Source organism: Sorex araneus, chromosome 5 (genome assembly GCF_027595985.1).
Source record: "Sorex araneus isolate mSorAra2 chromosome 5, mSorAra2.pri, whole genome shotgun sequence".
Lineage (NCBI taxonomy): Eukaryota > Metazoa > Chordata > Mammalia > Eulipotyphla > Soricidae > Sorex > Sorex araneus.
The window spans coordinates 72501375-72528655 of record NC_073306.1 but is presented as its reverse complement, the minus strand read 5'-3'; the positions used below and the strand labels follow the sequence as shown (position 1 = coordinate 72528655).

The 27281-nt window shown below is 39.3% G+C and overlaps 1 protein-coding gene across 1 annotated transcript in view; it reads right to left on the bottom strand.

The window, feature by feature from the left end:
- Nucleotides 1-24578, bottom strand: part of PRKACB (protein kinase cAMP-activated catalytic subunit beta) — a 130515-nt gene extending 105937 nt beyond the window's left edge. The window contains exon 1 of the mRNA XM_055138277.1: nucleotides 24233-24578. Coding sequence (XP_054994252.1) covers nucleotides 24233-24278 — 46 coding nt within the window. The 5' untranslated portion in view covers nucleotides 24279-24578. The remainder of the gene's footprint in view (nucleotides 1-24232) is intronic.
- Between the last annotated feature and the right edge of the window lie 2703 nt (nucleotides 24579-27281).

Genomic DNA, 27281 nt, shown 5'->3' with positions numbered 1-27281 from the left:
TGGGGTCACACTTTGCAGGACTCGGGATACTCCCAGTTCTGTGCTCAGGGGTGATGCTCAGGCATGCACTCAGTCCTTTAAGCTATCTCCCTAATAATGCACATGGATCTCTCTGTATATGCACACATTTTCCATTTTATTTTGCCACCTAATGTCATATGCCTCTGTTCATTTCTTCCAGTTATCATTCACATAAGTGTTGGTTTACCATCTCAAGCTACAATGGTTATAATGCTGCCAATTATTAAACAGTTTCATTGAGTTTAATAATAATAAATTCACTGCTTACATACTATGATACCCATCAGGTTTAAGCACACAATTCAGAAAATTTTAAGAAAATCTGTGGAGTTGAGCAATCACTACTACTTAATTTTAGGATCTCAAGTCCACTTAACAATCTTTCTCCATTCTCATCTCTAGCCCTGGTACCTACTAATCTACTTTCTGTCTCAGAAGATTTGCTTTTCCTTTTCATATAAAGAAGGTACATGGGATGTGGTATTTTATGTATTTTCTTCCATTTAATGTTTCTGAGGTTCATCAACCCTTTAGCCTGTACAATACTTTGTTACATTTTATAGTATACCACAGACTGAAGCGATAGCACAGCAGATAGGGCGTTTGCCTTGCACGTGGCCAACCCAGGTTCGATTCCTCCATCCCTCTTGGAGAGCCCGGCAAGCTACCAAGAGTATCCCGCCAGCATGGCAGAGACTGGCAAGCTACCTGTGGCATATTTGATATGCCAAAAATAGTAACAATAAGTCTCACAATGGAGACGTTACTGGTGCCCGCTTAAGCAAATAGATGAACATAGTGATGACAGTGCTACAGTACATAGTATACCACATTCTGTTCCCCAGTTACTTATTTTCCCTTCACAATTATTATTATGTATAATATTAAGGGAGCAAGAAATGTAAAGTGGAGCAAGGAAAGCCTCTTTAACAAATGGTGCTGGCACAACTGGGCAACCACATGCAAAAGGCTTAGATCTCGACCTGACACCATGCACAAAAGTCAGATCAAAATGGATTAAAGACCTCAACATCAGACCACAATCCATAAGGTATATTGAAGACAAAGTCGGCAAAACCCTCCACGATACTGAAGTTAACGGTATCTTCAAAGATGACACGTAACTGATCAACCAAATGGAAACATAAATAAACAAATGGGACTATATTAAACTAAGAAGCTTCTGCACCGCAAAAGATACAGTGACCAGAATGCAAAGACAACCTACAGAATGGGAAAGGATATTCACCCAATACCCCTCCGATAAGGGGTTGATATCAAGGGTATATAAAGCACTGCTTGAACTCTACAAAAAGAAAACATCCAACCCAATCAGAAACTGGGGCGAAGAAATGAACAGAAACTTTTCAAAAGAAGAGATATGAATGGCCAAAAGGCACATGAAAAAATGCTCTGCATCACTAATCACCAGGGAGATGCAGATCAAAACAACTATGAGATACCATTTCACACCACAGAGAATGGCACACATCCAAAAGAACAAAAGCAACCGCTGTTGGAGGGGATGTGGGGAGAAAGGGACGCTTCTACACTGCTGGTGGGAATGCCGACTTGTTCAGCCCTTCTGGAAAACAATATGGACACTTCTCAAAAAATTAGAAATTGAGCTCCCATTCGACCGAGCAATACCACTTCTGGGAATATATCCCGGAGAAGCAAAAAAGTATAGTCGAAATGACATTTGCACTTATATGTTCATTGCAGCACTATTTACAATAGCCAGAACCTGGAAAAAACCCGAGTGCCCGAGAACAGATGACTGGTTAAAGAAACTTTGGTACATCTACACAATGGAATACTATGCAGCTATTAGGAAAGATGAAGTCATGAATTTTGCATATAAGTGGATCAACATGGAAAGTATCATGCTAAGCAAAATGAGTCAGAAAGAGAGATACAGACATAGAAAGATTGTGTTCATCTGTGGAATATAAAATAATAGAGTAGGACACTAACACCCAAGAATAGTAGAAATAAGTACCAGGAGGTTGGCTCCATGGTTTGGAAGCTGGCCTCACATGCTGGGGGAAAAGGCAGTCCAGATAGAGAAGGGAACATAAAGTAACCTCTGGTTGGGTGACCCGCTCGGGAGGGGAGATGTGTGCTGAAAGTAGACTACAGATTGAACACGATGGCCACTCAATATCCCTATTGCAGACCACAACACCCAAAAGGAGAGAGAGAGAGAGAGAGAGAGAGAGAGAGAGAGAGAACAAAAGGGTATGACCTGCCACAGAGGCGGGGGAGGGATAGGATTGGGAGGTGGGAGGGATACTGGGTTCACTGGTGGTGGAGAATGGACACTGGTAGAAGAAGGGTGCTCGAACATTGTATGAGGGAAACACAAGTATGAAAATGTGTAAATCTGTTATTGTACCCTCATGGTGACTCACTAATTAATAAAATTTTTTTTTTAAGTTTTTAACACTTTTATCAAAATGCTTCTGTATTTCCTAGACTATAAAATGTGGGGATAAATGTCTTGGTCTTATTTTAATATTTTCTGAAGTAACCATGTAGGTAGATTGCCATTTCCCTAAAGTGTGTAGTCCAGTATCTTCGTAAAAAGCTCATAAAAATATTTACAACATGAGAAAAAATATACAGTTGTCTGTTCAAGTAACAGGTAAATTTTGGTGGTTGGTTCATCCCCTCCATTTCTGCCTACGCTTAAGTAATTGGATCCAAGACTCTGACACTACCCTCCATACGCAAATCCTGTTAGTAAACACTATTTGTTAAGCTAATATGTAGTTTTAACGGTCTCTTTTACATGAATTTCTTGATAAGTAGCACACACTTTCCATAAACCTTTATTCCCTTAAATGTTTAGCATTAGTCTAAAGACATTTGAGTGTTGAGTCTGAGTCATGTGAATAAAACCCATAAGTACACTTTTGTCTCTATTTCAGCTTTTTGATCCATAATTATTCTTATTTGTCTTTCACTTTCTCCTTGCTCAAAAAATTTACTCATTTATACCATGTATCATACCCTGTGGTAAGCTATATTATAATGAATAAATTGCAATTACTTGTCCTGAGAGAACTCACAGTACATTTAGTAATAATGAAAAATAACACAGTTAAAAAGATAGAACATTAAATAGTTCATATAAAAAGATGAAACATTAAATAATTCATTATATGGATTGCAACATGAATGAAATTATGTATATATAGGGTTATATATACATATAGATATACAATCAGTTTCTTTATTTTACTTTTCTTTAACCATACATTTTATTTTTACTTCATTGTTCGCATTTGTTTGCAGTCAAGAACTTTTCTGAGAGTCAGAGGAATAGTTTAGTCGGGTAAGGTAGTTTGCCTTGAAAGTGGCCGACCCAAATTCAATTCCAGGCATCCCATACAATTCCCTGAGCTCTAGGAATGTTCCCTAAGTACAGAAACAGGAGTAAACCCTGAGTATTGCCATTTGTGCCCCCCCCCCCCAAAAATAAATAAAGAAATGAAATGAAAAAGAACTCAGAACTGAGATGAGAATCACTGTCACTGCCATCCTGTTGCTCATCGATTTGCTCGAGAGGGCACCAGTAATGTCTCCATTTTATTTTATTTTTTGAGACTTGTTGTCACTGCTTATGGTATATTGAATATGCCACGGGTAGCTTGCCAGGCTTGGCCATGCGGGCAAGATACTCTCGTTAACTTGCCAGGCTCTCCGAGATGAGAATCTAGGTCAAAATTTTTGAATGCCTGAGAGATAATACAGCTGGTAGGGTACTGGCCTTGCATGTGGCTGACCTGGGTTTGATTCCCAGCATCCCATATATCTTCTGGACCACGCCAGGAAGTGACCCTTCGTATACAGTCAGGAGTAATTTTGAGCATTGCTAGTTGTGTCCTAGCCCTCCAAATATTTTGACTGTCCAGAATGAAATAAAATTGATCATGTACCTAACTATTCACTCACCTTTGAAAAAAATATTTATGGGGCTGGAGTGATAGCACAGCAACTAGGGAGTTTGCCTTGCACATGGCTAACCTGGATTCAATTCTCAGCATCCCATATGGTCCCCCAAGCACCACCAGGAGTAATTCCTGAATGCAAAGCCGGGAGTAACCCCTGTGCTTCACGAGGTGTGGCCCAAAAAGAAAATAAAATTCATGAGAAACACAAAGACTTTGGAATATAATATGAGCTTGAATAAGTATTCTGTCAATTAATAATTTATACCAATGAATTAAACTCTGAGCTTCAATTTTATGATTTTTATAAAGAAGATAATGCTGCTCATTTTTATCTTGGTTAATAAAGAGATCAATATCTCCCAAGAATCTTAAACGGCTCCTAATGCTTGATAGTGATTATTACTAGTTCTTGTTGTTCACTCATTCAATATACAGAGTATTGTGGGTAAGAAATTCTTTTTTGAAGCAAAATATATAATCTTTAACTTGAGACTCTAATAGTGACTATTTAATCAAAGACAGATACCTGAAACTAGTGTTTGAGCATTTGATCACAAGATAAAAACAACCCTGTAACAAAATAGCAACATATAGTAATCTGTTTTATGTAAATAAAAATTATGTCTTAACTGCTGTAAAAAAGTAAAATAAAATAAGTATATCTATTTAGAAGAAACCTAAAGGGAAATTCCTGGGTCACAATTTATATCCATTTGGTTTTAAGAAATATAACTACATATCATTTCAGATGTGGCTATCACATTTACACTCAGTATATATGCCAGATTAGGCACAGTGTGGACCCGTTCATCTTTATAATGTGGTAACAGAAAGAACATAGCCCATTCTAAATCACATCTTACTGACTAGTGAAGTAAAATATCTTTTCAGGTCAACTGCCACAATTTAATCTTCAGTAATTTAGTTATATTCTTCATAATAATTTTCTTTCTCAAGTGTTATCTTCTGTTGACTTACATTTTTTATCCTGAATATTAATTTGGTCAGAAATTGTTTCCTGTCATATCCTTTCTTAAAGGATTTAGATCCTCTTTCAGAGTTCCACGAAAAAAAACTTTTCTATAAATTATCATGCTCCTGATGCTTAACTGTCACTGTCATCCCATTGCTCATTGAGTTGCACGAGCGGGTACCAGTAACATCTCTCATTGTGGGACTTATTGTTACTGTTTTTGGCATATAGAATACACCACAGGTCAGGTTCTGCTATGCGGGCACGATACTCTCGGAAGCTTGTAGGGCTCTCCAAGAGGGGCGGAAAAATTGAACACGGGTTGGCCAAGTGCAAGGCGAACGAACGCCCTAACGCTGTGCTATGGCTCCAGCCCGGATGCTTGACAATCTATCCTAAATACTTCTCATTGGTTTCCTGGAAGTTCTAGGAGACACGCATGTAAGTATCTTCCTTTCCTGGAAGGATATATGAATTAGGCTACTCCTTTGGTACATGTATTTATGCAGTGATTAGTTGTGAACAAACAAAATCAATTTAAGCACAAAAGGATTTATTAGATGGGTATATATATATACTCTAGAGTGAAGAGGAGGACTGGAAACCTAGTAAAGGCACAGAGCAAAGAAGGCAAGACACAGCTGTGAAGTGCCCACCTAGGACACTGACTGGTGAAATAGGTACTAAGCTCCATTTTGTTAAGAAATGCCATTGATGGATATTTGAATTATTGTTATTCTAATTATTCTCAATTATGCAAAATAATCTTTATTTGATGTTATATCATTGAATCAAGTTCACAAGGCAACATTAGCTTCTTATTAGACACTGCTTCTAAGATAACAAGTAAAACCTAGGTCTAAATTTGAAGTACTCATCTGTAATAATTTTCATAAACATTGGTCTCTTCTATTATCAGAGTCCCAAGCATTATGAGAAATAAATATAAAATAAATACTAAAAGTTCCACATGGTACTCCATCCTACAAATAGTTTCCAGTCACTTTTAAATCTATCAATTTTATTGTGAATGCTTTAAAAACAAACATCCATTCCACAAAAATCTTAGATTTACACTATTTGCCTATCAGACTCTGTATTTCTTTACTCAGCAAATATTTCCCGAGTGTTTACAGTGTGCCACAAACCGTACTATGTGGTAGATTGCAATGATAAGCAAAAAATAAGACATTTTACTTCAGTAGGAAAGAGAACTCTTTTTAAAAATGTGGCATCATTCCCATAAGAATTTCTAATTGGGGGTTTTAATTTTGTGAGAGAAGATCAGAAAATGCACTTGTGTGAACATAATGATTGAAAGAATCGTCAAAGTATAGAATAAAGGGTTAACTAAGCAAAGGAAAGAGATATTCAGGCAGAACAAAAAGCATGAGTCTTAGAAAATAAAAATATGGGTGGAACGAGAGAAATTATCGTACAGTGGGCAGCCATGCTCGCCTTGCAAGGAGCTACCCAGGTTCAATACCTAGCACCACATATTGCGTTATTCCCCCAACTCCCGCATTACTGCCATAAACTCTGAGCTCTACCAGATGTGGTCTAAAAAAGGAAAAAAAAAAGAAAAATATGGGGGTGAGATGTATAATTTTTAAAAAGCATACTTACAGAAATCCATAATAATATGTGAGTACTATTTAAAGCCTTGGCTAATTCCATTAAGATATTTCTTCATTAATTCCATTAAGGTATTAAGAAACATATTCAATAATCCACACTCAATTAGTGTATGAAAGTTAACAATACAGATAATCCAGGCAGGAAGCAGCAAAAAAAAAAAAATGTTCAACTAGTTTTAAATTAACCCAGCACATTTTGCTCATAGGAAATTGATTTGTTTCGTTCAAACTAAAAAAAAAAAAAGAAGAAGAAGAAGAAGAAAGAAAAAGAGTCTAAAAATCATTAGCTAGCTAGCAGTAAAGAAAAAATATTTGGTGTTTTTGTGTTTGGGAGTACTGTTGAATGCTATGATTTTAGCATAGAAAAGTCAATAACAGTAGCAATATAATCACAGTGACAAAAATGTCTCGTTGTGTCTGAAAATATGTCTGATAAGAGGAAAATCACATTAAAAGGGCAAAATCATGACAGATACGATATTTGCTACTAACAGTTTATCCTATATATGACAGAGCACAATAAAAATACTTTTAAGCAGGGAGTTACCAGATAAGAGTTTGCAGATGGCTATAAAAATAAAGGCAAAAAATAGATAAATAAATAAATAAAGGCACAATGAAGATTAAGAAATTATCTTAGATATTTTGAAAAAGGGAATAAAAATCTGAACTAATTTAGATATGATGAAATTAGAGACGAGATCACAAATCATTGGTAAGACCCACTCACTAATGAAAGGTAGAGCATTCGAAAAACCAAAGAATCTATGACAACTCCAAGACTTTGGGCTTCCATGACTACAAAAGTTCTCCCACTTTCACCAAAGTACGGGAAACAAAAGCATAATTCCCTCCATCTGACTCCCTAGGGAAAACAAGCAATAAAAATTAGATATGCCTAGAAAACAAAGAGAAATATGTATTGCTCACAAAGATAAGAAATAATAGGAAGTAGCAGCACTTCAAATAATTGAGGATATTACTCACTTGGGGAAACGCTATAGAGGAGGGAAACTTTTATAGCATAAAGAAAAAGCTCAGAAACAGAGACAACTCTAGGCTTATTGATGATGCCTGTCAGGAGAGGTAGGAATGGAAATCAACCCACAACAGAAAATAGAAATATCTATATAAATGAATAGATGCATATATACAGAAATGAAGAGACAACAGTGGAAGAGTCAGAAATATAAGCAAGTTTTAAAAACACCATGCCAAACACAAAATACATGAAATATAAATTTCAGCACATAAAAACTTGCGATTTTATAAAACTGGAAAAATATATAACTTATAATAACTTATACTAAGAATGTTAGTAATAAGGCAATGAAGACATAGGCTGAGAAAAGATGATTTGCAAATACGTGTAAAAATTACCAAGAAGTTCAACTTCTGCTTGAAATAAAATAAAGTTAAATTAAAAGTGAGCTGCCTGGAGGAGGAGGGGCTGGGATAGGAGGGGAATGCTAGACAATGATGGCTCCGGAGGAGGAGAGGGCGTTAGAAGGTGGTAAAGTGTTAGGTATGAAATCATAACTGGCACATTATTGTAAACCACAGTGCCTAAACGGGGGGAAAAGTTGCCTAGCATAGAGACAGGCTGGGGGGTAGGAGGGAAACTGCAGACACTGGTAGAGGTAAGTGAACTCTGGTGAAGAGATTGGTGTTGGCCCATTAGATGCCTGAAACGCAACCATGAATAACTGTAAATCACGCGCCTCAATAAAAATAAAATTTAAAAATAAAATAAATTAAAAATAAAATGAGCAGCTATCTTTTGTTGAGTAACTTGAGTTAGTAAGGTTTTCATTTTGTTTTGTTTTTTAGTTTGGCTGTCACAGCAGTGCTGAGGGTTTACTCCTGGCTCTGTGCTCAGGGGACGGCTAAGGAAGTACTGGAGGGAACCACATGTGGTACCAGGGATCAAGCTTGGGTCAACTGCATGCAGGACAAGTGTCACGAGTGTCTTATCTCCTATACTATCTCTCCGGCCCCTAAAGTTATATAATAACACTTTCCAAATGTTTTAATGAAACACTCATTTATATAATCATGTTCATGAATTACAACAGTATTAGTCTGGGCAGTTTTATTTTTTTAAAAAAGAATAAAAAACACCGAAATGTCTCCCAAATAGTTGCATGTCTGAAAGATTGTACATATCCAAACAGTAGAGTACCTTTTATTTATTGTTATGAAAATGTTAAAGTAGAACAGCTAAAGCAAGAAAAGTAAGAACCCCTTTGGGACACCCCAGAGGGAGGCAGGTGAGAGCCCTTCCTGCCCCAACAAACCCAGCCCTGGCAGCCGACCTCCACAACCCAATCGCCGTCATGCTCAAGGCAGCTCCTCACACACTCAGACTGAGTCTCAAGACACTCCCTACCCATTCTCCATAATTACCACACCATATTTGATGGGGTTCAGACAGCAGGCAACAAATCATAGAGGGAAATTTATATATATACATGCATATATACATATTTTCAGATATATATACCAAAGCTCACATCACCCAAACTTTAACAACATGTTAGTGATATCCTACAGAATGTCTTAATGGCGCCTGCCAAAATAGAACAATCTTCACACTGTTTCCTATATGAACACTTTTTTATAAGCATGTTCAGCAGTTCTTCATAACAGACTACAAAATGTATTGGTTCGGTTGTGTTTTGGGAAAGGGCTTGGGGCTTGGGATGGAAACATCCCAAATTTGGTGGTGGGAAGGTGTAATGGTGGTGGGATTGGTGTTTGAATATTAAATGTAATCAAATATTGTGAACTAACTCATAAAATAAAAAAAGAAATAAATAAGAAGGAAACCAGCAATGTGGAACAATAACAATTCAATGCTGGTAGTAGTGCAAACTGTTTGAACAACTTTAGAAAACTATTGACTAGTTGTTTGGTTTTGTGTGTGAGTGCGTGCATGTGTGTATGTATGTGTGTGTATGTGTACACACGCACATATATATATTATATATAAAGTCAACTTAATATATTGACTATATACTATACCAACCATTTTAGAAAACTATAAAATGAACTGTCTACCTCTCAGTATGTAATCAAGAGAAATACATCCATAAAATTCACCAAAATGCACGTGCCAGAATGTTTATAGAACCCTGACATAGTCATCTCCAAATGAAAACTTACAAGTCATCAACAGAAAAATGGATAAATTTTGAGAAGTACTAACAAAGTACACTATGCAGCAAAGAGAAAGTATCTTTTCTGACCATACTTAATAATAGAGACTTGAACCCGACCCGGCAAGTAAATCAAACATGTAAGAATGCATACTGTAGTGGCCAGAGAACTGCACATGACCAACCTGAGTTTGAACCCCCTGGCATCCTATATGGACCCCTGAGCACCACCAGGAGTGCACAACCAGGTGTAACCCCTGAGCACTGTTGGGTGTGACTCCAAAACAAAACAAAACCAAAAGAATGCATAATGCAGAAATAATTTCCTAAAACAAGTAAAACTAATATTACTGAAAGTAGAAATAATGGTTATTGTTAGCTAAAAATGAGCTCTATATACTTTTTAATGATAAATTTTATATATTAATATATAAACATTAATAGTATCCGCCTGCATAGAAAATTTAATGACACAAAAAAGGAAAAGTCAACTATGCATAAAACAAATGGAAGATTAGGAGAGTGGTTAAAAGTGCTCTCTAAGAGAGAACAGAAGGGAATGCCCTGCCACAGTGGCAGGGTGGGGTGGGGGGGAGATGGGATTGGGGAGGGTGGGAGGGACACTGGGTTTACGGGTGGTGGAGAATGGGCACTGGTGAAGCGATGGGTTCCCGAACTTTGTATGAGGGAAGTATAAGCACAAAAGTGTATAAATCTGTAACTGTACCCTCACGGTGATTCTCTAATTAAAAATAAATAAATTTAAAAAAAGAAAAAAAAATAAAAAGAATTAGCAGAAAAGAAATTACAAAAAAAAATAAATAAATAAAAATAAAAATAAAAAAATTTAAAAAAAAGTGCTCTCTAAATTCAAGATTATTTAGATTTTAGTCCCACTTGCCTTAATTTATTCGCTTCTAAATGAAGTTAATAAAAGTTCAAACCTTATAATAGTTTAAGGGGGGAATAAATGAAATAAACCAAATTAAAGCATGTACAATAATGCTTGTTACAGAAAAAGCATACTATTTGATTGCTGTAATCTACATGTTAAACTCATCCATATACTTTTAAAAAACATTACAGTGAAGAAGATATTAACAGTGGTCACTTGCAATCAAATTAGTGTTGGCATTTTTCTTCTTTTTTTCTTATAATAATAATTAACATAAACCTTAATCATAAATCTCACAAATTAATTTTTTTGGGGAGCTAAAAGCAGTTTGATATTCTTACTCTAGGTTGGTATTTGTTTTGTTTTGTTTTGTGTTTTTAAAAGCAAGTGTCCGGGGCTGGAGCAATAGCACAGCAGGTAGGGCGTTTGCCTTGCACGTGGCCAACCCGGGTTCGATTTCCTGCATCCCATATGGTCCCTTGGCTGCCACAAGGTTTATTTCCTGAATGTAAAGCCAGGAGTAACCACTGTGCATTACTGGGTGTGACCCAAAAAAGCAAAAAAAAAATTAAAAATAATAAAAGCAAGTGTCCTTGTTGTCATGTTGGATTTTCTGGGGAAGAGACAAAAGAAAGGGAAAAAAATTAGATGTTCCAGAATAAAATATCCAGAACAGTGAAGTGACTATGGTAGAATTCTGTTCTAGAGAATGAACAATATAATCAGAAGGATATCTGAGAAAAACTTTTACAGAACTAAAAAACGTTTAAATAACTAGAGGACTGAATTATTTACTTTTGATGTATTATATGATCTATTAAAAATCTGTTAATTTAATGCATTTGTCTGAAGGATTCTTTTTTAAAAAAAACAAAAACACTCAAAAGAGCAAGTGCCATGAGACTTTTTTTTTCCTAACTGAAAATAATACATTAGATATACCTAAGATTATTTTATTACTCTATAACTAAGCCAAAGAGATATGCTAACTGTAACTGCCCAACTTTCAGATGAGAGTGAATAAAATAAACCTGCACCATGTGAAAAATATGCAGGTGCGTACAGATTTGCTAATGACAGAAAAGGAGTCCCAGAGGGTCCTTTAGTAAGAAAAAAGGCACTTTAAAATATGATTAAAGGCATGTTTCTTACTTCCTGAAGTTGGGCAGGTGATAGAATTAAGTTTCATCCCATTCCTTTCTGTTTCAGTTATTACTATGTAACAAACAACAAAACTTAGTTAAATAATAATTCTATTTTGCTAACCTTTCTGTGGCTTGATAATTTAGGTAAGATAAAGCAGGAGTTACTCATCTCTGTTTTATAAAGACTGATACTCTGAACGATGTGTCTCACACAGCTGTGATAGCTGCACTGAGGCCATGCATCAGACATCTCACCACTTCTCACTGAGGCTCCCACGTCACTGAAGTCTGGGCTAAGAGAAAGGCCCAAGAGCCTGGGTGCCAGCTAGGTCAAGTGCCAATCTCTCTCCCTCTCTCTCACCGTCACTCTCTTCCTCCAACTGGGCAAGTGGGCTAACATGCTGGCTCAGAACATGAGGACATCTTACATAGCACCCACCTTCTACAGAACGGAGGTTGTCAATCCTCTCAAGAGCACAGGCTTGGATGTGATCCTGGATCACTTCCACCTCCTTTTATTAATTAAATCATCACCACAAGCTCAGCAACTCCAAAGGAAGAAGCCATCAACAATGCCTCTGGAGGGGAAAGCTGGTTATGAATTTATAGCCATCTTCACGCTGTCGCAGCCTACCCACTCAACACACAGTATTTACAGGTTTCCATTTAAAATAGATTCAATTCTTTTCAGGATATAATCTAAATTAGATATAGCAGGTGTAGACAGAATTCCACAGATCCAACTTCTTTCCCTTCTTCTATCCTCTGGTTTTGTTTTGTTGAGGGGAGGGGGGCTATACCTGGCAGTGCTCAGGGCTTACTCCTGGCTCTATGTCCAGAAATCACTACTGACAGGGCGCTGGGAATATGATGCCAGGGATCAAATCAGGATCAGTCGCATGCAGCTCAATCACCTTATCTCTTGCACTATTATTTTATTTTTGTTTCCTTCTGGTTGGGAGCCACACCTGGCATATATCTTTATATGCAGAAATATAAGAAAATTACATACTTATATGCTGTTTTATGTGTATAGTCCTATAAAAGGATTCCAATTTTCTTTTGCCAAAAGAAAAATGGGCAAAATTTTTAACACTACATTTAAAGCAGGATATCAAATGAAAACATGCACAGCCCTAACTGCTGAAATTCTATTGCTATTTCTTATAAACCTCTATGTTGAAGTTTCACCCTAGTATCAATCTCAGGAACTCATTTAGCACTGTATATTTCATCACATATATATCTAAGTATCTGTCTCCCAACTTAAGGACAGGAACCAAGGGCCCAGAGTCAAATCTTACTTTTATTTGCATATTTGCATATTCAGATTAACACAGCACCTGACAGAAAGCAGACACTCAAAATTGATGCCAATTAAAAATGACTAAAGGACTAAACAAATGATAATGTTCATTTCTATGTTATACTATGGGTGAACTATGCCTTCCCAACTTCAAGACCACATCCTAAAGTGAGATTCACATTCCTCTGTAGTTTCATTTTGATGACCCCTACTCAGCTAGCTGGGCTGGCACTAAAGTGGAGGTGCTGGCTTTTCCCATTCTAGAGAAGCCCATTCTCTCTCTTGAACATGTATCTCTCCCTTTCTCTCCCCTCACATTTCTTGAAGTGAATTTCTTTAAATAAAACTACCTTAGTTTAAAAATAGAAAATGAGGTGCTAACTAATTAGGAGAGATGGTTTACAAAATTTAATATTATCTGTACAAACGGGCTGGAGTGATAGCACAGTGGTAGGGTGTTCGCCTTGCACTCGGCCAACCCGTGTTCGATTCCTCGCCCCTCTCAGGAAGTCCGGCAAGCTACCAAGAGTACTATGCCCACACGGCAGAGCCTGGCAAGCTACCCGTGGTGTATGCGATATGCCAAAACAGTAACTACAAGTCTCATAATGAGAGACGTTACTGATGCCCACTCGAACAAATCAATGAGCAACGGAATGACAGTGACAGTGATCTGTACAAACATTTTCTCAAATTGATGGCTCAAATACCACGATGGTCTGCTAATGCTATGTGGGCATTTGCTTACCAATATCAGACTCGGGGGACAGTATAGGAGTAAGGGTGCAAGCAAACCAGGTTTGATCACTAGTACCAAATGGCTCCTCTAGCATCATTGAGTGTAGCCCTAGAGGCCACCAACTATAACCAGATATGATCATGAAGGACCAGAGTGGTCCTTGTGGTATCTAGAATGGCAGAGTCCATGTAGCACATCATTGTGTCCTAGCAACAATCCAATGGCCCCCTTGGGAGAGATTCCAAAAAAAATATATAGATGGTCAATAGCATATGAAAAAAGGAATCATCATCACTTTTTATCAGGGAAATGCAAATTAAAACAATGAGTTGAAACCTCAGAGGAGGACAAATGGTCTATATTTAGAGGGCTGATGGGGGGCGCTAGAGGCTCTTGTCTTCCCATAGCCACCCAGTTTAATCCTCAGTTCCCCCCTGGGCACTGCCAGGAATGACCCTTGAGAAAAGAGTCAGAAGTAAGCCTTGAGCTCTGGCCTAGATGTGCTCAAAAGAACCAAAACCAAACAGAGACTGGATACAATCAGTGTTGGCAAGGATGCAGTGAGAAAGTAACCCTTACTCACTATTGCTGGGTATATAAACTGATCAGCCTCTATGGAAAATTGCACAAAAACTTCTCAAAAAATTAAAAATAGAACTCCTGTACAACCCAGCAATTTCAATTCTTAGCATTTATACTAAAAACACAAAAGCAGTAATTTGAAAAGGGGGGATAAAGGGGGAGGATAAAGAAGGATAAAGGAGGAAAAATAAGCAGGAAAAAGGATGATAAAGAAGTTGTAGTACATGATACATATGTACAATAGACCAACAATAGGCCAAAGGTAAAAATGTTGCCTTTTGCAATAATTTGGATAGTTAGAGGGGGCCATGTTTAGTCAAAGAGAAGAGAACAATTATCAAATGATCTCACTTATAAGTATATATAATCATCATCATCATCATCATCATCATCATCATCATCCTGTTGACCGTCAATTTTCTCGAGTGGTCTCAGTAACATCCTAGTCCTGAGATTTTAGAAGCCTCTCGTTACTCATCCTTCCCAACAATGCCGCACTGGAGGCTCTTTCAGGGTCAGGGGAATGAGACCCATCATTCCTGGTAGTATATAAAATAAACAGAATGGACAGCATCTACTGGTAAGAACCCTTTGGACTCTAAGTACAAAAGAGAGGGAAAGGATGACTAGAAGTGACACCAGGACAGTTGTGGGTGATCCTGGGCAGTCACTGGTAGCAGAGAGCAGTAATTTTGTACGTTACAAGCATCAACATAAATACTATTGTCAACATGTTACCTCAACTACAATAAAATTAGTTAAAACAATAGTATGGTGCAGAAATTGTACAAACTGTATTAAGTAGGACCCTAAAATAATGGTTCTTAGTATACTTAGGGCAAAGTCCAAATGGAGAATAGACTTACCAAGAACTTTAATAAAGGTTTAAATAGTTGCCTTACAAGTTGATATATATATATGATATAGTTGATAACAGGGAATACAACTTTAAACTATGGCCAGAAAGTCTGAGACTTTATAATGGTTATAGCAAGTCAGATGAAGATATGGAATCTACATTAGATTTTCTAAGGCAGCACTGGCAAATATGCTAGTGCATCATTCATCACTGTGAATTGTCAATTAGTGCATTTCTTTTAAGAGTCCCAAATTTGATTCAGAAATCATCTGCATAGATACAGAACATTACTGAATCTAATTTACATTACAAATGAAAAGTAAAATAAATGCTTACCATAGGAAACATCCTTTCATGTACTTCCTACAACATTCTTGTGACTGTGTTTATACTTAGCAAAATCTTTCACTAACTATGAGCAATAAGACAACTCTTTCACCTCCCCATCTCATTAGTTAAGAAGCTAAATAATTCATTGATTAATAATGATGATTAAATATAAAAATGTACTAAACGTAATTTAAGCCGTACCTCTATATTGCAAGAATCATTTATAACGTGTACCATCGTAAAAAACTTCAATATTGCAAGGAAGAGGCCTATTAATAAATCTTTGGAAACTATTAAGAGATGAAAGGTCATAAAACATCAAAATTCAAAAGCATTAACATTTTCTAGAAATTTTTGAATTACTAAAAATAAATGCTAATGTTTTGCTTAAGAACAAAATGTTTCATTATATATTTCCAGTATTCTCCCTTGATAACCAACACTTTAAAAATCAACACAGTGATTCATAAATTTATTACCTTGGTCAAAATGCTGACATTACCTTCAGGTTTGGCTAAACAAAATTTTTTTTTTTTTTTTTTTTGCTTTTTGGGTCACACCCAGCGATGCTCAGGGGTTACTCCTGGCTTTGCACTCAGGAATTACTCCTGGCAGTGCTTGGGGGACCATATGGGATGCCGGGGATCGAAGCCGGGTCAGTCGCGTGCAAGGCAAATGCCCTACCCGCTGTGCTATCGCTCCGGCCCCTGGATAAACAAATTTTACCTAAGATATTCTCTTATATTTTCAAACATGAAGGGTCACTTAATTCTCTTCTCAGATAATTTTGTGAAAGCTTTCTGTAATTTATGCCCAAGTTTTTACTTACTAACTGTACATTAACTTTTTTGATAAATATATTGGAATCACTGGACTATACAGCTGAAAGAAAAAGTAGACTCATGTAATCCATCTCCCTCAATTTTGTATAATAAGCTTGGAAACATTAAGACATTTGTCTAAAGTGAGGCAAATGGAATGTATTAGAAACAGTATGTAATTTCACATCTTATGAAAAATACACTTTTTTTCCATACTACTGAGTGTAGTCTAACTTTTCAATATCTATTTTAAAGGATCCTAGAATAAACTGCTATTTAGTGTAACCTATACTGGCAGACTGTATTTAAAGTGTTCTTTCCAAAGGACTCTATAAAGCCCAATAATTTATATAAGATGCTTCATTATGAATGTAATATATCTTTTATTTTGTTTTATTTCTTCACAAGTTACACTGTTAGTTCTCTGATTTTACTCTCTTCAAAACAAATACAACACTTAAGTCTTAGTGACTATAATTCTTAACTTACAGAAGTTATATCATGTTATAGCTACAAACTTTCTAAACAGTTGGCTTTAAAACAGCAGTATAGATGAAATGGGCAGGGGAAATGTGGATATATTTTTGAACATCCAAGATCCTTTTCCTCCTATAGCTGGAAGAATAAAAGATAACTGACAGATAACACAACCAATCAGATATAATTTCTCAGATAGCCATAAGCACCCAAGATTGAACGCCATCATTCGATCTGTTCTTCTTCTAGAGCTAAAATACCTCAGAGTCATTTCCAACTCACTTTTTTTCATTCCCCACGTGATCAGTCTGTTTGTTTTTATTTTCCAAATTTCTCACATTTCAGAGCCTTTCCTTCATCCTTACTTCCTCTACTTCAAAACCTCAAAGGCCTACACTGGGAAGGAGGGAGTTTTCTAGCTAAGTCCCTGCCTCCACTCCACTTGTTCCACTGTGACTCAGCCTCACATCACTTAGTGATAGCTCAAAAACTCAAATGTCATCATTTCTCTACCCTATTTCACAGAGCCTAATGAGAGTTCCCTAATGTCCACAGGGTAAAATACAAATTCTTTCCATCAAGATGCTTCTGGCCATTTCTTAGTCTAAGCCTTTAACATATAATCTCCCTCTTCTCCTACCACCAGCCCCCACCTTTTATCAATTTAGATATAAAAGGTAACTTCCTTTTCCTAAACATACCACGCTATTTTAATCTTCTGTGTCTGCTCACTCTGTTCACCTTCTAGCCAAAGCACACTTTCTTCTTTAACTAATGTTGTCTGCTTCCCATTTTCAATGTTCAAATAAAGACTCACCTCCTGGGGCTGGAGAGCTAGTACAGGAGTGAAGGAGCTTGACTTTCGTGTGGTCAACACCCCAATTCAAATCCCAGCACTGAATATGCTCCCTTATGTTCCAGCTAGGAATAAGCCCTGAGAAACACCTAGTATGGTCCCCCACCCCAAGCCAGCTCCACCCACAAAAAGGAAAAACAAAAAAGATTCATCTCCTCTTTGAAGTTATTTTTGAACCTGAAAGCCACCTGAGGAAACAACCACTCTTTTCCTTGGTTTCCCTCACTGAACATTTATGAAAGCGTTTGTAATAGTATTTGTTTTCATTTATTTGTTGACAAGACCTTTGTTCTATTGGATCTTGATTCCAATTGTCTTGCAGTGTCACACAATAGGAGCTCATTTATGTAGAATGAATAAATGAGGAAAAGGACGATTAAGATAGGATACTTAACAATATGATACTGACCTAGGCATATTCACCTCCCATAAAGTTCTCGTTTTTCTATTTAGCAATCTTTTTTTCATTAAAAATAATCAAGATGTATTTTCTAAGGAAATTTGGTCACAAGTAGATCTGGATATTTATTCTCTCCTAGATACACACACAATTTTATAAATCAGACTGCTATATTAATTTAATGGAAGACAAAAATAGCTTAGAACCATTTGCTGACTATCTAACAGGACCCTAATAGCTATCCTGGCTTATCTAGATCTTCCCCTGTGCTACTTCTGCCACTCAGCCCTGGCTTACTTATCTAAGCTGACTTTCATGTTTCTAATTATCCTGCTGCTAGGAATGAAGAGTAACAATCTGTCCATATCCTAAGTGGAGAACCATAAGGAAATCATTCCTAAACATGAAATGATTTGATATAGTAGATAATTTGCACAAAATTAATCACAGAACGAATCTTGAAAATATATGTTTATCATCTAAACATATATTACTTGCTCTAATTTTTTTTTCTTTTCCTTTATTTTTTATTCTAAGAAAGATTCCCCAAGTACTTCTGCCAATCCACCAATTTGGAACAAATATGTGCTGCTGATTTTTCTTTTAAAAAGTCTGACAGAGGGAGAAGGACAAATACCAGATGATCTCATTCATCTGTGGAATATAGAGAAACAAAACAAGGGAATAGACAGTAGACAGTATTGAATTATGACAAACTCCTGGCCTTGGATGACAAAACTCAGATTACCAAACAGGGGGTGTTGGGGTGGGGGAGGTTAGAGGTGGATTAGAAGTAACATAAGGACAATGCTGGAGGGTCTTGGGTACTCTGGTGGTGGTAAACTATATATCAAAACCCAAAATGTCAAAACTATTATAAACCTTTTACCTAAATAGTAATTTGACATTTTTAATAAAAAAATTTAGGGGCTGGAGCAATAGCACAGTGGGTAGGGCATTTGCCTTGCAAGGGGCCGACCCGGGTTCGATTCCCAGCATCCCATATGGTCCCCTGAGCACTGACAGGGGTGATTCTTGAGTGCAGAGCTAGAAGGAACCCCTGTGCATCGCTGCGTGTGACCCAAAAAGCAAAAAGTAAAAAAATAAAAATAAATAAAAAATAAAAAATTTAAGTCTGACTACAAAACATGTACATGCGTAAAATATGAAAAAAATCCTTATCAAATTTAAATCTACAATAATTTTAATAAAAGCAAATTTACCATAATATATAAAAATTATAAAATCTAAATTTGGTTAAAGTACAATGAGCAATTTAACTTGGTAGTTAACTATACAAATTACTAATTTACAAATTATCAGATTACAACCATTTGTTTACTAAGTTTTTAAGTACTTATTCAGAGGAGATACTGAAGAAATAAAATCCTATTATAAAACAAATCCAGCATATTTATCATATACACACACATCGGTAAGGATCTACAAATAACTGAGATAACACAGAAAGATACATTTATTTTCTTTTTAAAGATTGGTTTATTAAATGCAAAGAAAGCTATGTTCTAAATATGTTCAAATACATTTTAAGTTATATAAAGAAGTCACAGGTTTAAATGTAGGCTAAAATTTCAGCCTGGCAGCTCAGACAGAGAAGGGAACACCAAGTAGAGGATGTTGGGAGGACCCATTCGGGTTGAAAGACTATAGACCGAACATGATGGTCACTCAATACCTCTATTGCAAACTACAACACCCAAAAGGAGAGAGAACAAAAGAGAATGCCCTGCCACAGAGGCAGGGTGGGGTGGTGGGGGTTGGGGTGGCTGTGGTGGCAGAGATCCTGGGAACATTGGTGGAGGAGAATGGGCACTGGTGGAGGGATGGGTAAACAATCACTATATGACTGAAATGCAAACACGAAAGTTCATAAGTCTGTAACTGATGAAAGACAGAAAGCTGAACTGACTGAAATGCAAGATTTGCATTCAGGAAGCCAGGTTGGATCCACAGCAGTCTGGTTCCCAGAGCACTGCAAGGAGTGATTCCCAAGCATTACAGTAGTATCTACAGGTGTATTACAAAGTGTGCCCTCCAAACCAAGAACAGAACAAAAAAAAATTCAGTTCTTTAGTTACCCTAATTACAATGCAAGCGCTCAAAAGATATTCACAGTCCAGCCAATGACTTTCACATTAGACAACATAGAAACATTTCCAACACAACAGAAAGTTGATTGATTGGATAGTACTATTCGAAAGCAGGGCAAAATGCTAACTTCTAAAAACCTTCAAAATGCTGGGGCTGGAGCGATAGCACAGTGGGTAGGGCGTTTGCCTTGCACACGGCCAACCCGGGTTCGAATCCCAGCATCCCATATGGTCCCCTGAGCACCGCCTGGAGTAATTCCTGAGTGCAAAGCCAGGAGTAACCCCTGTGCATCGCCTGGTATGACCCGCCCCCCCCAAAAAAAAACTTCTAAAAACCTTCAAAATGCGAATGCACATTCTAACAATTTTTTGATTGTCAATTAATCAGGAAGGGGAACTATATTTAAGGATGAGAAAAATAATTAAATACAAATGGTAAATAAAGGGTTTCAAGTATATAAATTTAATTTCATTTGTTTTAATTTGAAAGGACTTCCAAGGGAAATTAATCTTTCAGCCACTCTATAAATGAGGAAACTGAACCCAGAAAATAATATATGAAAAACAATTCTCTACTTAAGATACTTATTAAATCTAAAGTCATATTGAACACAACCAAAACTTCCTATATTAACAATAAACTGAAACAAAAGCAAACTATTTGTGCCTCAGAATCCTTTTTTCCATTGCTTGAGAGACTGTCAGGATCTCAGGCTCTGGGACTAGGCTGCCAAGGGATGAGTGTTGCTCTTTGACTTTCTAGATGTGCAAACTTAAGCAAGTGGTTTAGACTCTCTGGCTGTTCACTTCCTTATCTGCTGAATGGATCAATAGCTATTTTGTAGAGGTAAAAAGAATAAGTGAGATTATGCTTGCAAAGCACTCAGAGAATCTAGCACATAGTAAGTCCTTAAAAATGTTGCTATGAAATCTGTACTTTGGTTGAACCTAGACTATCGGTAACTTTGGTTAACTTCGATTCAAGTTCTGAAGGCAAAGAGATACTGGAAGCATTAAAAGATCATCAAGCAAGAACTCGATTGTATAAATGGCTGCAGCCAAAAGAGAATGCGTACCCAAGTCTCTATCAGCACCTGATACCAATAAAGCCCTTCCACACCTGTGGGTTTTAATTCCCCCCCCTCAAAGTCAAAACCTCTCCCACAATAAAATGTGCAATATTGTGTTGTTGATCATAGGCAAAGTAAAAAGTGTGAGACTGAGGGGGCTGGGAAACATTACAGGGTTAGACTGCAAGCGAAACATGTGATTGACTCAGTCTGCCCTCTGATACCAGAGATCCCTGATATCAGACCAGGGTCCCCTTAGCATCACTGGGGGTAGCCCTGGAGGTGTCAGGGCATCCTGGTTATGGCCTAGGCAATCCTTAGAACCACAGGGCCCAAGAATCTTAGGACCCACATATTGAACCATACTTAGCAGATAATTGCCTGAAGGCAATCAATCAATCAATTGCTTGATAGCCCCCAATCCTTAAAAAAGTGGGAGGCTGGATAAGTATACTTTTAATAACAAGAGTTTAGGACTTCTCTTTAGTCTATGTATTAGCTGAAGTTTAAATAACTGCATCCAGATTATTGAAGACACTTATTTTTGAGAGTAATTTTTAAATGTACACAGAACAGGGGCATCAGAGATGGCTCAAGGGACTGGAGCAAATGCCCAGTATGCACAGGGCACAGGGCGCCACGTGGAGTCCTGAGTACCACGTGGTTTCCCAAGCACCATCAAAGTGTAAGTCTGGATAGCCCAGCACCACCGCATGGGCTCAAACAACAACAGAAAAAGCACACAGGGCCAGGAGAGTCTGTAGAAGTTCTTTCTCCATTAAATTTTAGACAAAGCAATATGTTCTTCATACACTACAGAAGATCAACAGCAATATGCGTAACATTGCTCCGGGTAAAATTACAAACACATCAAAGCAATATTTTAAATAATGGTTCCTATGAAACACTCCTAGCTCTATTAGCGAATCACAACATTTATTCAAATTACTACAACGATCTTCAGTTTTTAAACTTAACATAGAAAACTGGCTTACATACTTAAGGAACTTATAAGAATAAGTTTTAGATAAACATTTAAAATTTCCATCCCATTTCTCTATTTCAAGATTATCCCATGGCTTTGAACTTCGAATTAATATTGCATACAAAAGGATTGGTTTCATAACTTTACAGAAATATATACATCACAGAGAGTTACTATCGTATTAAAAGGTAAACACTGTAGGGGGCTGAGAGATAGTGCAGCATACAAGGCGAGCAACCACCCTTCCCAGCTTAATCTCCAGGATCCCATATTGTCCTCGAGCACTACCACATATGGCCCCAAATAAAAAAATAAAACTTAAAAAGAAATGTAAAAACTGTAAAGGCCAATGGAAACCACTAATTCAAATACCAAGCACTCGATTATAATATAATTAGCAAACAAAGTTTAAACTTAAAAGAGAAAATGACAATTTATCAGGTATCAATATTTCTTTGCACTTTCCTCATCCTTTACATATTCTATATAATCAGTCAATGCATGTTTTTGCTTTTCCAATTTAAAACCTTTAGATGACGAAGGTTCTAACTCTACACTGGCTTTTTCAATGTTTTTTTTAATCACATACAAAAGTGCTGAAAACTTGTAAAAGATAATCTGTTTGATGGTACATCAAGTTTTCCAGGAGCTCCACAAAAAAAAAATACATTCAAAACTTTATTGGTGAAACAAAACACAAAACCTGATCTTACTATTCATATCAAACATAATGAACGACTAAATTCTTCTAGACAAATTTCTGTGTTATCGATACTGAAAAAACGCTTCTCATGATAATTTTACAAAATTATCTGAAACCGTGTTATACTCCTAGCAACAGCAATGATACAATTTACACACACTTGAATCAATCAACCAGCACTGAGACATCTCCAGGGGACAGGATGTCTGTCATTTATTCCTGGTATGATAGCGATGAATACCACTTGTTACAAGGCCATGGTCAGCTCTAAGATTTGAGAAGAACCAGCCCAAGGAAACCCAATTTTAATAGACACGAACACACCACCAAGTGTGTTACAGAGATTCCATTTTCCATAGTAGTTCGCGGTTTCGTGTAAAGCGGGGGTGGGGAGTGGGGGGGGGGAGTGGAAAGGGACGGGGGGGGGGCACGGGGGGCGTGGAGGGACACTTTCAGGTGTCAGCTGAAAGCCCCCGGATTCTGGAAGCACTTCAGTTCCCAGATGACCTTTAAGTTTTACTGACATTCCTGAACGTCTCAAAAAAAAAAAAAAAGCAAACATGCCTTGCTCCCCCTCCATGAATAAAGTTGCTCTTTAAATCTCCCTCTATTCTCTCATTCCTGAACTGAAGGGCTGGGGGGAGCCCCTTAAGACACAAAGTGTCTCCCCAGCACTGACCTCATCTGCAGAGATTAGAACCTGCACACCCCCCTCCCTGGGCTAGTGCGAAGGCTGGGGCTGGCCCCGGGTGATGGAGGGGAGCGCGCAGCACATTCACTACCTGTGGCTCCCCAAGAGGGGGTGCGGGGGGTGGGGGGTGCGGAGAAGCGAGGACCGGGATGCTGGCGGGCACTTCCTTACCGGGACCCGGCTGGGGGGAGTGTTCCAGGATGAGTGTCTCGCCCCCCCCCACCCCACCCCTCCCCGCGCTCTCCGGGGAGAAGGGGCAGATCGGGGAGCGCGATCTTACCCGGCTCTCCCCCTAACCCACCCCAGCCCAGCCCCGGGCGCTCAGCCCGCACGCCGGAGGCCGGGGGAGCGGCAGGAGGCGGGCGGCCGCTCCCCAGGGCCCCCCGCGAGCGGCTCCCGGCGGCCGCGGCGAGGCCTGGACCGTGAACCGCGGCCTCGAGGCTGCGACCTGGAGTGGCGCTCGGTGGCCCGCGCCGGCCCGCGCGGCCGATCCCCAGCCCCGGCCTTGACTCACCGCTCTCCACCTCGCTGCCTTTCTTGGCGGTCGCCGCGTTCCCCATGGCTGGGGCGATGGAAAGCAGGGGTCAGGGAGGGGAGAGGGGGTGGGGGTGGGGGCGGGGGTCGGGGCCGGGGCCGTCCCCGCCGCTCCACGGGCCGAGGCGACTCCCGCGTTCTGCACGACTCGGCGCGGGGCTGGGCGCCCTCCGTCCGGGCGGGAAGAGCAGGCCGGCTCGGAGGGCAGGGCTGGGGCTAACTCCTCAGCCCCGGCGGCGGCAGCGGCAGCGGGAGAGCGGAGGCGGCGGCGGCAGTGGCAGCGGCGGGCAGACACTCCCCCTTCCCGCGCCCCGCCCTCCCCGCGCGCCTCCGCGGACGGGCGCGCGCGCCGGCCGCGTCCCTCTGCGCGAGCGGACGGGCGGGCGCGCGCGGGCCGAGCCTCCCGCTCCGGGCGGGAGCGCGCGCGCCGGAAGTGACGAGTGGGCCGGGCTGGCCGGGCTCCGAGCCCGGGGGGCCGAGCCCGGGGGATGCGGGGCGCGCGGCGTTTCCTCGGCGGTCCTCTGGTCTCCCGCCGAATCCGGACGCGGTTGCTGGGCCGGCGCTCGCCGATGGGCCCCCCGAGAGATGGGGAGGAGGCCTGGGAAGCGTCAGCGTTGCGGATCCCGTCTCATCTCTGCCCGGGGCTCTGGAACTGGGCTGCGAGAGACCCGGCCGGGGGGGCTCGGGGTGCCCCGCGTGCCCCGCTTTCGGCGGATTCTCATGCTGACGCTGCAGCAGCCCCCCTGTCCCGGCCGGAGAGGATTGCACGATCGGGTAGGCGCGCACACGCGAGGGGATAACCCCCCCCCGCCCCGTGTCGTCCCTGGTTCGGCGCCAGTCGCGGGAATCCGACCCGATGACCAGCGTGATTCCCGGCCTGGCCTTGCCGTCGAGCACTAGCCGGCCACATGGGGCCCGAGTTCTTAACGCCGGACTCACACACCCTTTGGTGTGACCCGTGCGGTCCGCGCTGATGTGTGCAGTATTGCTCTCGCAGGCTTATCGAGCGGAGATTAAGGAAAATGCTGTTCTTTTAACCGAATGTCTGTTGATGTTGAATGCCTGTTGACATCGTATTGAGTTGCTTTGTACGTAGATGTCAAAATAAAAAAAGAAATACTACCAATCCGTGGTTGCGTTTTTATTACTATATATCCCAGAGCATCCGAGTTTTCAAGTTGTTTGTCGGGTCATTTCGTGCGGCACTTTTCTGGGGGTTGCATATTCCCTTGAACTTTGCATTTATTCTAAATCTCAAGTAGAAACTAACTTCCAAAGGGGCAGGCACAACATAAATTTTATTGTGTCTCAAGGCAGTAAGCACTGTGTTTAATGGTTGACTTGGAAGTAAGCCAAGGAAACTTTTCTGACTGTTTTTAAAAGTATCTTTTATTACTGACAAACAGAATTGCAAATGTAGAAGTTCAATAATCTCTTCCTGTTTTTTTCTTATGCCAAGAACGTTAAATTAATTTGAGAAACATTTGTATCATGTAAACTATATTCAAATAGACAAATAGTAATTCATTCAATCCATCTGTAACACTGTAGCACTGTCGTCAGGCTGTTCATTTATTCCAGCGGGCACCAGTAACATCTCCATTGTGAGACTTGTTACTGTTTTTGGCATATAGAATACACCACGGGTAGCTTGCCAATCTCTGCCATGCAGGTGGGATACTCTCCGTAGCTTGCCAGGCTCTCTGAGAGGGACGGAGGAATCCAACCCAGGTTGGCCACGTGCAAGGCAAACGCCCTATCCACTGTGCTATCGCTCTAGTTCATGTGTAGTAAGGAAAATTGTAATGGTGGTAGTTACTTTGGAAAGAATCACCTTTACATTTTCCTAGTACCTTATAAAAACGTCTTACCATGCCATGTTTTATCGAAATTTCACAATAAATGAAACATTATGTTAGCTTCATTTTACAAATAAGACAAAGTTCAAAGAAGTGAAGTAACTAGGTCAAGGTCACTCAAGTGGTAAGGTGGCAGAGCTCAAAATTATATGCCTAGGGGCCAGGCTCATATTTGTAGAGGACGCTCCTTGCAGGTTGAAGGCCTCCAATGATGATACCATAGGTTCAATCCCTACGTCTTTAAGCATTCAATAACAACAATAGCAAATTTATACCTAGGACATAAAACTGCTTTGGGCAGGAGATGTGACTGAGTCTAAGTCACATGCCTTGTATGCATGAATCCCTGACTTCTGTATCTGGTTCCACAAAGCCAAAAAAAAGAAGTGCACCACCACTGTCTGAGACTAATGTAATCTCAGTCCTTATGACAGGTTTTTTAAAAAGTTTATGCTTTATTATCTCCACTATGTTTTATTATCTGCATCACAAAATTATTATAGCTTGCCTTGGCTTTTGCCTCATCTTTCGGTCATACCCTGCAGTGCCTAGGGCTTTGTGCTCAGGCTTTACTCCTGGCAGTGTTTAGACCATATGTGGTGCCAGGGATTGAACTGGAGTCAGCCCTGTACAAGGCAACTGCTTTATTTGCTGTCCCTGACCCAAGATTATGATTCTTTTGAATAACTAGTAATTCACCAAGCCTAATATTTCATCATTTTATTCATACATCCTAAATGAGATATCAGGCAAAGGCCAGAATAATACTTCCAAAATAAGGAAGTAATTTCATAGTTAATAAATTACAAATATGATAATTGTTCAAATCATCTAGTACAGTTCAAAGTTTCTAGGTTGGGCATGATTCTAATTTCCTTGTTCAATAACAAATTTGTTATCTGAAGTATTAATCTTTTTGGAGTATTCATTTGCAGAGGGAGTCACTTAGATAATTGACTGCTTAAATAGATTGCTCAAAGTGAACAATATTATATCTCAGAGTAGAAGTATACTCTGTCTTATATAGGAACTTGGATATAAACTGAAAACATTAACAGGAAAAGGAGAAAACATAGTTGAGAACAGAACCAACCACTTATTTTTCTTTCTTAATATTGTACGATCGTCTCAAAAAATATCTGTGTGCTTCAGTTGTCCTGATTTTACTAT